The following is a 12,274-nucleotide window of genomic DNA, read 5'->3' as shown; positions in this document are numbered from 1 at the left end:
AAGGTGACAACTCCTTCAGGAGCCTAAGGACAAGGTGAAACATGGTGGAAATCCTCTTTCATTCACCTGTTTCTGATCAAACTAAAAGTATGGTGTATCTGGTGCTTCTGAAATGCACTCAGCTGGTTACATTCCAGTACCACAAACCTTACCAAGTACAAAACCAATTTTTAAACACTGTTAGTAGCATCTCCTGATCTCTGGCAGTGAGCAGTACCTACATGCATGCCCATCTCACCCAGCACCAGTTAACACCAGCAGCACAGCACAGGGAAATGGGAGGAGCACGAGGGAAGCAGCCAAGTGTAGCTCTAGCAGAGCATTCCAGCAAAGAGCAGGGCTCACATTGTCAGCAATCTGTGGAAAACCTGAGGGCACTTTAGGTGGCACCACTCCTCAGATCTGAGCACTGCCTACCAAGCTGTTATCAGTAGCCTGTAGTGTATGATTAAGGGAGCAGCCTACCCCACACAAATATGGAATTACTATTTGAGCAGTGAAAATCTAGAATTTTTTTTAAAGTCACTTTTCCCCACTCAAGGGGATTTATAGGAGTATTTCTCACCTTGCTGTCCATTCTTTACGCAGCTTTTGTCTCTCCTTAAGAAGGAGCAGGAAGCAGCTGATGGTCTCATTCCTTTGTTCCTCAATTTGCTGCTCTTTTCTAACTTCAGAGAGGACCAGACTTGTCTTAAAGGGAGGAAACACATAAAAATTATAATCTAGAAATAGGAAACAATGTGTAAAATTAATAAAAAGCCCATAAGCAAATAAGGACAGTAAATCAATAGCTTTTTTTATTACAGTTCCACTGCTGACAAATCAATACAGTAAATGATGGCTAGAAATGGCCACCATATATTTGGTATTTAATCAATATACATGGCACATAAGGTAAACCTTAAAATCTCATTGCCTTAAGTATCACACTAAGATACTGTGCATTCTAGTCCACATTTTCTTGAGGCATAGTTATTTTCTAAATATTATCTTGTATCAAATAATATCAGAAGTATTTTCCTCAGTGTAGCATTTGTTTGGGGGATTTCACCCTCCCCTTTGCTTCTTAGTAAAGCCATTAAAGAAAATACCTCTTTGTATTGTATCTATTGAATGGAATTTCTGCTGATGTCCACATGTTCTCTTTATCATTAAATACTTCAAATAAACAATGGAATAAATTCACATATGGAATAAATTGAAAAATGCTCAAAAATAGACATGTACATATATACATGGAATGGATTTAAATAATCTGTGAAGCAGGATGACACTCAGTCTCTGCAGATCAAGAGTTATTGGCCTTCTCAAACGTGCTGACAGTTAATGTTGATGTAAGAGAACTGGGGATGTTCTTATCACCCTTCATCCTCCCACCAAGCTAACCCCAGCTCCCTCACTCCATCTTTGCTTAATGACTACTGTACCATTTTCTCCTCTTTTTTCTCTGCACTTCCCCATGTCTGCCAAGCTAGGAAGGAAATGGTTGATGGTCAGCTACCAGTCAGTCCTATATCCACCAATGTCCATATGCTCCTTGATGTGCAGCAGTGTCTCCATGGTAGAAACTGAGTCTTTTCCTTAAGTGCAGATATTATATGGCCTTGTTCACCTTAAACAGCCTCCACTATACGTGGAATTATTTTTGATATTCCCACTTTCAGTCACATGTTTTTCAAATGTGTCAAAGCATCTCAATGCTTTTGGGAAGGATGACAGAACAGATGGAATTGTTGCACAAACCTGTTTTCTTTTCACAGAAAAGGAGACAAAAAAATAAGCTTCTAACCTGGCAAGTTGTGCATGTGAGTTTGAAAACACAACAAAACATAACCAAGAGCTGCCATGCCTATTCCCAGCATAACCTCCCTTACTGGAACGTGACGAAACACATGACAGCCTGCCTCCTCCTCAGCATCACATATACATTACATTCTGCCCTGCCCAACTAAAATTCCTCTGGGAATTCTGTGAGAGAAATTATCATTATTATCTTTGGTTTGTGAAAACAGAGATATCTATCCTCATTCTGATAGCATTGGGTATTTTTTCCACAAGAAACAATAACGTGCAGATTATACACTTCTTAAACTATGTAAAGTAGGAGTAACATTGTTACTGCTACAGTCATTCCAAGAGAGAAGCATGACAGGTTTCACAGAGACAGAAAATAACTTTATTGCACCAACATCACATGAAAAGAACAAAAAGCATCTTTCTCCCCACCTCCCAGCTCTATCAGTTGGCCTACCAAAAGGCACTACCCCATCATATGGGACTTAAACATCAAAAAGAACATTTTCTTGTAAAAACCCCAAATGTTCAAAACTCTGTCTATACAGATCACATTCTTGACCCTGCTTTGACATTACAAAGCAAACAAAAAGCCAGAGAGCATTTTCAGATAAGGATTCCCTGACATGGGTTTCCCTTGCACTGACCTACAACATCTTTTCCACGAGCTCTAATATCCGCCAACTTCAACAGTCCTGACCTTAGAGCCTCACTTCGAGCAGCTGCACAGTTTAAAGCAGGATTTGATAGAGGACTTCAGCAAGTGAAACACACTCACATGAGCTGGTGTGCATTCTTTAATGGTGAAAATTAACACTCCTTGTCGTTCACAATAAATATACCTACCAAAGCTTTATCATCTATATTTATCATGTACAAGACTTGACAGAGCACTACAGCCAGAGTTTACCTCTGTATTATAGGATGATCAGACTGCACCCACACAGCTAGGCCACAGTCCACCAAGATTTCTCTTTTAGAACGTTTGGATGGCCATTTTATTCACAGAGTGACAGGAAAATCCATTGGCAATGGTGAGATGTCTGCTTCTCCCCAAGACTTCAGGATAGTCCCAACTTTAATAATGCCATGCCTCATAAAGCCAAAAGTACAGTTATTTGCTGCAACAAACATCAAGTTTCCCTAAAGAAATGATTCAGAAAGTGCAGAGCGTGGAGAACTGGGAGTTGCTAAAGAATTTTCAGTTAAAACTGATGAAAAGATAATGTTCATAGAGTATTATCAGTCGGAGATGGGTGATCACTTCTCCAAGTATTCACAATCACACTGTACGTGACATGGTACGAATTCTGTTGACCTGGTCCAATTGCAAGTTTGGTCCCAACTTTCATTAAGTCAAGTCCCCTCCATCTACAGAAACATCATAATTCCAGAAACTGAACATAATTTTTTTTTTTACCAGGAGAACAATTACATTGCTCCAGCCTTCTGTTAACACCTTTCATTTATGTGGTGATGCACATGGCTCAAGTCAAATGCATAGTTTGACACTGACATCATAAACGCTTCTTTATTGAGCCCTGTGAGTACAGTCACAGCTACCTGGAGGGTGAAATAGTATTATTCAGCAACATACAACAACAATACATAGCAATTTAACTGATTTACTTGTTTTCTAAGAGTGCTGAAAGGGCAGTAAGGTCACCTGGAATGCCAGTGCAGGGCTTGATGTGTAGCTTTTATTGAGGCATTTCTTAATAACTTGCTATTCTTAAAATTGCAATAAAAATCTCAAATTGAACAAATAAAGCAGCATTCAGGGTAAAATAATATTATGAAGCATGTTCCTTTGAAAGTTGTCTTTTCCATGTAACTTCTTTTGGGATTTATTTTTAACAAGAGGATTTGATATATACCTTGACTGATAAAGGTCAAAGATTCAAGAAACTCGGTCAAAGATGTTATCAGCTGGGAAAGCCATTTCCTCACATCAACACTGATAAAAATCCATCAGAAACCCGGCTGATACCACCCTTGCTCTAAAGAGCAGGAATGACCTTCTTTTGAACATCACTATAGTAGCACATCCCATCAAAGAAAATCTGATCTTGTGTCTCAATTCTTTTAATGACAGATAATTGCCTGCAGAGGCCCCCTTTGCCCAATGCTGAGTGAAGCCTTCACAATTCTGAACTGGACTCAGCACTGACTCAGGGCTTTTCAGCACACTTGGGACTTCAGGACAGTAGAATAAATAAACAATGCAACCAGCCCTACAGCCTGTCTTATCTCAGCCTTGTGTTCACAGAGATTCTTGAGGGTGGTAATGTTTACAAACTGTTGAAACTTTCTTTCTTCTGCTTCCTGAGCTGGCAAAAACATATCCTGGACAACCTGAGCAATGAGATTACACAAATTGCTTATCACTTGTGGAAAGCAGCTCCCTGTCTCATTGGCCAGCATACCTCTTTAATAAGCAGTACCTCCAGTATTTTTAGTAAATCTTACCCAATTCTCCTTACAGATCTATTAGTGTATTTAGGGCTTTCCTTGTAAAGAAGTGGCACAAGCGTTAAAAACAAACACACAACTCAACTCTCAAAAAGCCCAAATCTGTGTACACACACACAAACACACATGTGTATGTACACATGTATCAGGAGTAAATCCAACCTTTTATGTTAAATATAGGATTTAGGAAACTGTACTCTTCACCTTCCTCCTGGTACAGCAGCAGAACTAAATTTAGGCATGACAGGCACGAGCCATCACCTTCATCCATTTTCTCTCATTATGTAAGAAAGGTTCTAAGATTAGATTTCAAGAGACCAACACCCTATTTCTCTCATTATCACCAACAAAATATATCAGTAACACAGGAGTGAATAGAAACTGTTATAACCAAGTCTTTCTATTCAGCCAGGATATACACACAAAATTAGATACCTAACAAAGCTAATCTAGATATTGCAACAGGATTACAATAATATTTTTTCCTTCGATACACAGCAGAAGAAACTCTGTTTTAACATCCATAGGCCACCACCCTGCTGAACTGAGTTTCCTGGGTGAATACCACAACATGCCTACAAACAAGCAAGAAAAACCAACATCTAAACACTCCGAACCCCACACTGATACATTTTAAATCTTACCAAACTAGATTTTTTCCTTCTTTCAATACAGACCTCTTGAGGAGTCAGACATAAGGTTAGAAACACTATAACTGGAGACATGAAGCTTAGTGTTCTGTCAAAAAAATTAGCCTTCAGTCTGAACTAAAGTGGCACTTGGGACAGTTTGCCTCTTGGTCCTACTTTATTGGGTCAACAAATCAGACTTTTCACTCTAAGTTAAGATATAATTTCCTCACCACCAGTTTAAATAGGATAAGCTTCTGAATCTTTACCAACCACTTCTACTTTAACATAGCAGTCATCTCTAAAAAATCAATAACTAATACAGAAAGAAAAAGCAAAGAGTAAAATATGTAAACAAATGTTATTCTGTATTTTCCCAGTTATTTTTCTCAGTTTACATGCTTTCAGTGAAAGAAGTATCCTGAAGAAATTCTATGAAACTAAAACACGGTCCCTTTTTAGAGGGGAGGAAAAAGAAAGAACCTGAAATCTATTAAGCCATGTTAATTTAACATGTTGTAACTCCTCCATGATAAAAAGCGCTAGTAATTGATTACAAACCCCTGCTCATTTCTTCTTTACTTTTAAAATTTCTACTTAAAATATGAGCAAATGCACCCATTTTCATTGATACAATGGAAACAGACAGTATGGTTTAAGTTATCACCCAGTAATTTGGGCACATTAAACCCAATTCTCTGCCTTTTGTTTATTAATCCACTATGCCAGATATCACAGTTTCACTCAGCAACCCTCATGTTCTGGATGATATTGAAAAATGAGTCATGTTTGTCAAAGAAAGTTAAAAAAAAGGTAAAGAGGAAAAAAGTGTTGTTTATAGAAGCCAGCTGCTCTGGCTTCGGCGCCAGCAGCTCTTCATCCTGCTATTTTACGCTTGCAACCCCCACTGCCCCCACTGGCACAGGTACAACTAAATGTTGACTTCAATGCTTCAGAGAGCACTCAACTGATTCTGTACATGATTAATTGCCAAAGACATGGCTGACCATATGGAACAGAGAAAGCATCAAGTAATTCATACTTCTGTATATGATCATTTGGCCCCTGTTGTTTTAATGTACAGGAAAGAGCTAGTATAGCACAGACCTGGTGTCTTGCCCTTGACAGCCCATTAAGAAATCTCAAAGCACCTAGTTGAAGTTATGCTGTTGGCTTTTCAATAGCAGCCTAATAAAACAGAAGCAAAGCTTTCCAACTAGTCTTAAATCTTTCACATACAGTACATTAACCACTGCTGCTAAAACAACTGGTTTCTTATGATAGGAAATGGGATTTGATTTCTAGCCTCTGCATACTTACTGAAAGCCTTTTTCTGACCTTTGCAGGGTTTACAAAATCATTGTTCATTTTTCCTGCCATTTTCCCGGTTTCTTGCCATGGTGATCCTAATAGATTTGTTTAAGGTTCAGTACATTCTATTCTTACTAGTTGTTATAGGCAAACTGTGCAATGAAGGTAGGCTCATGGGAACTGAAAAGAAAGAAATTATTATTAACTATTTTCTTTCTGAGATTCAGAGAAGTCACTGCAGTATCTAAAACATAATTTATTTTTAAGGAGCCTATAAAACAAAAAAAATTCCTCAAAAGAAGCAATATACTAGCATGTGCTTTCTTTTATCAGAATGGAGACAAACCATCAAATTTCATTTGAGAAGGAAGGACAGTTTATTTTAAAGCTGTAGTATTCTCAAGGATTTCTGACACAGACCTCAAGAAAAGAAAAAGGTGCAGACTTGGAATATATGTCAGTATCATTAACTGCTTTATATTAGTTTTATCTACCGTTAACATCTATTCAGTCATATGCAGTCAAAGAAAAAGCATTTAAATAATGTTTCCCTGTCAAAGCTCTTAAGATGACAGTGCTAAAAAGTTAATCCCCATCATCACAGATCTTCTGGCAGTTTTGACGTATGTTGGCAAGGATGCGTTTGCTGGCACCTTCCAATAGAAAATATTTACATGGAGTATTCTTGTCTGAGGATTTTCTAGTTGAGTAAATGATCCTCATGGTCTGAAGGGCCTTATATGGGAAATTCTAATCATTGAAAATTCATCAGTGGTAATTTCCCAGGCTGAGAATACAGATAACACTATAAATACTCCAAAAAAACCACATTAATAATCTGCAAGCCAACATAGAACTCCCTAAGTGTTCTGGTTATTGATTAAGACCTTTCAACATAAAATTCGGGGTTTTAAGACAAACATTGTATATTATATATATATTATATTTTTAAATAAAATATAAAGAATAGAGAATTTTATTAAAGAAATGTCATAAAAGCATAAAAAGAACAGAAACTCAAGTTGCTGGTGTGAAACCATCACCACAAAGATTATACATTCTCCCCTACTATTATATTCAATGGTGCACATCAAAACTAAACATGTACATACCCCAATTATAGAGCAGAATGCTTAAAGTCAGACATATGCTTAAGCTCTATATACAAGTCTACATGCATAAAATGTGGGCAGCCCTGCCTTGCTTTGAGGTATTCACTACTGACAACAAAGGATGAATACCTGACTTGATAGATGAGTAGTTTGACCTAGAAAAACCTACAGCGAGTAGATCACTTCGACATTTCCAAAGAAACTGTAGGTCTTGTCTGCACTGCAAAGTTGTTCCATTTATCTATACCTGTGGAGCTATAGCAGTACATTTTCTAGCTATAAATTAAACCAGGTTGAGCTTATTTGGAAATAGGCATTACCTTTATGCCTATATAAGAATATTTATACCAGGGTCTTGAACCATATATTTAGGAAAAAGGAGTCCAAACATAAGTAATGCCCAAGTAACTTTTGGTTACTCTGGCATGCCACAACTGAATGAATTTCCAATTGAGAAAAAAAATAAATCTTTTTACTGGATGATTTAAACAGTTATGATGAGTCTCTGTAAGACTTTCAATCTGTAGTTATAAACTAAAAAATGTAAAAAGATCAACACTTTCAAAATACTTCTGCTGTACTAATCGGTTTGGCAGCATTGTAAAGGTGAGGCATAACCCACCTCATCATGAAAGAGCAACCAAACCACTTAAGATATTTGGAATAAGAGTGGCTTAGCATCTTCAGATGTATGGGTGACTGAAAGGTTACCCTTCAGCCAGATTCTCCCAGAGCATGGCCCCTCCACCTCTGAATCATCAATAGCACAAAGACCAAGGCAGGCCTAGCACGCATAGTGGATTATATGAAGTGTAAAACATTGTGGGGGAAAAAGCTTTTGAAAGAAGTCAGGAAAAAGAAATCACGCTTGCAAGGAGATCCAGCTGACAGGCCAGTCCCTAACAAGTGAATATGTTTGAAAACACTGTGAATGCAAGAAAAGAACACGCCTTTTGTTTCCAAACCTACAGTGTGTCTTTACCCCAACTGTTGCCTGCATGGCTGAACATATGTTTTCTGAACAAGAACTGAAGCAGAAAGTGTTCTTTGTTATAATTCACTCCTTTGTATACACCTCCCTTTTTCCATTTTGGTCACATGCAAACAGTAGTTACGCTGAACACTTAAGTTCTGAAGGACTGCACAGCAGTGTATGCTTCAGTGATTATCTACTATTGCTGAAATCAGTTGAGCTAAGATGCACTACAAGACTCACTTGGCTAATCTGCACTCTGGACAGCTTAGATGTTGCAGTGCTGAATCACACTGAGTACAACCTGCACATGCTCGCCAGCCAGCAGTCTCAATTTTCATCATCAACAACTATGCACAGTTCTAATAAGCACTGAAGAATTATACAACAAATGATTTCATGCATTCAAAAGAACTTGAAGGAGTACCCTGTAATTTTCTTAGCATCTCAAAATTAACATCATCAACTATTATGAATAATTTAGCATAGAGAGAGAAAAGGAAAAAATGATGGGCTTCAAAGCCAGAAGTAGGTAATACTATCTCACAGACACTGAAATGAACTGTAGTTCAAATTAAATATTCATATAATTTTACTGATTCTAATGAAATAATTCAAGATGTGAGAAAATGCTTTGACTCATCTAACTCGTACTGAAGCCCTAGTACTCTAAGCTACATACAAGCTTCTCTTAAAATATTTACAGATGCAAACTTGTAACCAAAATCTCTAAACTAAATCACTGCTCTCCGTAGCACTCAAAATGCAAACTGGAATCTCAAAAGGTAATAGTCACCAAAAAATTGCTTAAACCATCCACAAGCTACAAAGAAAAATGGAAAACAGTGAATGCTAGATTCTGGATTTATGTTTTTATTTTTTATGATTCTTTAGTGTTTAATTACATGTCACATTACTTGTTTTCTTGAACAGCACATCTCTGTATCTATTCAGGATGGAACAACCTAGAATATCAGCATTTTCCTCCCATCACCGAAGCCACCACTTGTTGCCATGAAGCTACTTACTGCCTTAGTCACAACACACTGTCTACTAAAATATAGCTGTGCAGAAATTTAAAGTGTACTTTCAGTGTCATTAGTTTTGTTGAAACAATTTAAACCAGAAAGCCAAGTTACAGAATGGGTTAAACACTGCAGAATGAAGAAGCTGCAAGCCACAATCAAATGAAACAGCAAGCCACATGTCCAGAAGTGCCTGTGGGCATGCTTTGTGTAAGACACATGCCATAGCAGAATAGCAATTTAGTACATATGCAAGATAACCACATACAGCTGAATCATATCTTCCAATGACATAAGGGGTTCAATGCCTTTATCATCCTCACAGCACTAAAGGCACCAGGACTATGGATATCCCTGTGAGAATGGGATTCTCACCATGTGTTTTCAAAAATGAAGTTTTGTCACACTTGGCTCAAGGAACAACTTCATTACCCCCAGTGACACCATGGCACACCGTTGGGAAGATTTAAAATTCATAATCATATAAGTGCAGTAGTGATACCAGCTGTCATGGAAAAACAGATAGAAAGAGAATTGAGAGCACACTGCTGGGAAGAACATTGGAAATAAAAGCAAAACAGAGCCTGCTACACTACATGTATTTAATATATGGGGAATAGGACATTGTCAAACAGCAAGGAGAACACCACCAGACACTGCCAGTAGTTGGTGACAACAGCATTAGGAAATGCACTTTTTTTGGAAGCTATGATCCTCGTTCCTCAACAGAAAACTAGGCTGATTTCAGTGTCTTACACTCCTCCAGTTTTGCTACAGTAAATAACTATATTTTACATCAAACCATGGGCTAGGTACTGCCCATATGGGCATGAAAATGCTGATGATGTGCAGTTTAAAGTGTACAACAAAATGCAATGTACTAGCAAATTTTAAAAATGGGGGAGCTGACAAAGGAGAACAAACAGAAAAGCCTACTGATTTAATTTACTTCAAACAGTGGCCCTAAATATGTACCATCACTAGTTTGGATTCAATACTTACAGTAAATATGGATTCCTTCTGAAAGAGCAAGGCAAGTACGTACTCTTAGTTCTCTTGCATTCAGAGCATGTTCAGGAATAAAGTTTTGCACATGTCATTCTGACTTATTAGATCATAAAACTACATAAACCTGTAATAAATATATGCCTCATATATGGCCACTAATTTTCTATTACAAGTTATAAGGGGAATATATCTTACTAGTATAAAGAGATAACACAAATGTTACAAGAAAAAAGATAATTGCAAAATGACAATGTTGAACTATAGTTAATATGTCTGATCAAACTTTACATCCTGTAGGCTCAAAAGAAAACTATACTTTTTTTTTTTTTCCAGAATAAAAAAAGAAATAAAAATTCCACTTAATTTCAGGGCAGCATCAAGGACCTGGAACATTAATCCAAAGAACACGCAGGCACACCTCCACCCCTTCCAAGGACACATCCATTCCCACAGAGGTTCTCATCCTCTTGACTCAGTTGCCAACTTCCATTCTGCCAGGAACCCAGGAACATATATTGCTATTTATTTCTCTTCTGAATGCAAGGTATCTGTAAAACCTACACTTTATAAGGCTGTTAACACCAACTGTAGGCAGCTATTGATTAGTCTGATTGAGCCGTGTCCCAGTAAAACACCTTGCTACAACACTGAAGAAGACAATGTCCAAATATTTGAAAATTTCACTATCTATATAAAAAAAAGAATATATAAACAATTTTCATTAATATGACAGCATTCAGTCAGGGGAAATAAACTTTAATCACCTGATTCACATGCCTAAGAAGGAAAACAAAGTGTGATCCCCAGATCAAACATACACAAACATGCATACTGATTTCTCTCTGAAACAAAAATCACGTGCTGCAGATTCTGGCAACTCAACAGAGATAACATTTGCATGATGTGCTCATAAATTATGACAATACAATTTGGAAAACAGCTCAGCTGCCCCGTAACAGTGCATTCTGTTACCCTGCACCACATTTCCAGCTCCTGCCTCACCACTCACCAACGCTTCCTTCTACAGGCACATGAAACAAGATACGGGTTCTCAAGTTCAGCTGCCAAGTCCAACTTAAGAGAGAGGTCAGAGGTGGCTGACTAATCACCTCTGCACTCTTCCAGAAGGAACTGTTAATCCAGTGGTAAAACAGCAGTGTCAAGGATGCATTAACACAAACGGGCTGAGCATCCTTAACTGACACGTACTGAGTACGTGCCACAAAGGAGATGTTCTCCACTAGCCCAAAAAAGCTTTTGTATCTCCTGGGCTGCTGCAGAAATGAAAAATAGCAGTTTGTGGAGAAAGGTTTGACCTGTGTTCTCTCATACAAAAACCTCTGCCATTAAAGATACATCATGACAAGCTGTGCTAGAGCTCTAAAAATCTCCATGTACTGTTACTGTCTACCTGCTTCAGCTTCTGCTTCACCATGATATTACAGGGCACATCACACTTCACAGCATTCAGAGCCCACACACAAGAGGTACAGCCTAGTTAAACAATCACCCAAACTATTAGTGTTGTTTATAACAGTATTTCTCTTCTTGGAGAGGAAAACATGCCATTTGATAAACTGGTGTCTCTCCTCAGCATTTGAATTTTGGAGTCAGTGGTTTGGGTTTTTTTTCCATTTTTAAATATTTTATTTAGGATGCCATTATGCAATCTTTTTATGTGCACCAAATCAATCTTTGGGGATAACTACATTCCTCTAGGGAAAAAAAAAGCAAAAACATTTTCATTAGGCTATGGACTGCTTTTTAACAATATTTGTCTCTTTTTTCCTATTCAGTAACAAATCTGTCAAGACTGCATGCTGAAAGACTCATATTTACTGCTGTCTTAAAAGATATACATTTTTTTTGTTTCACAGAATTTTTCTTAAATATCAAACTACCACTATGATCTTGAGTAGTAAATAACTTTTTAAGGTTGGCAGATTTCAT

The 12,274-nt window shown here is 37.6% G+C and overlaps 1 protein-coding gene across 50 annotated transcripts in view; it reads right to left on the bottom strand.

The window, feature by feature from the left end:
• The window catches only part of FTO (FTO alpha-ketoglutarate dependent dioxygenase), a 223,412-nt gene that overhangs the window by 127,158 nt on the left and 83,980 nt on the right, over positions 1-12,274 (bottom strand). For 48 of the 50 annotated variants that reach the window (XR_015275399.1, XR_015275400.1, XR_015275392.1 and 45 more), the window contains one exon: positions 566-690. Coding sequence is in view for 31 of the 50 variants with exons in the window: in XM_086847628.1 (XP_086703754.1) it covers positions 566-690 (125 nt within the window). In the remaining 19 variants the exon portion in view is untranslated. Of the gene's footprint in view, positions 1-565; positions 691-6,215; positions 6,387-12,274 lie in introns of those variants that run through there. The other 2 variants (XM_086847632.1, XM_086847638.1) reach the window with 1 other exon arrangement.

Source organism: Cyanistes caeruleus, chromosome 12, assembly GCF_971803275.1.
Source record: "Cyanistes caeruleus chromosome 12, bCyaCae1.hap1.1, whole genome shotgun sequence".
Taxonomy (NCBI): Eukaryota; Metazoa; Chordata; class Aves; order Passeriformes; family Paridae; genus Cyanistes; species Cyanistes caeruleus.
This window is presented reverse-complemented; position numbering and strand designations above follow the sequence as displayed.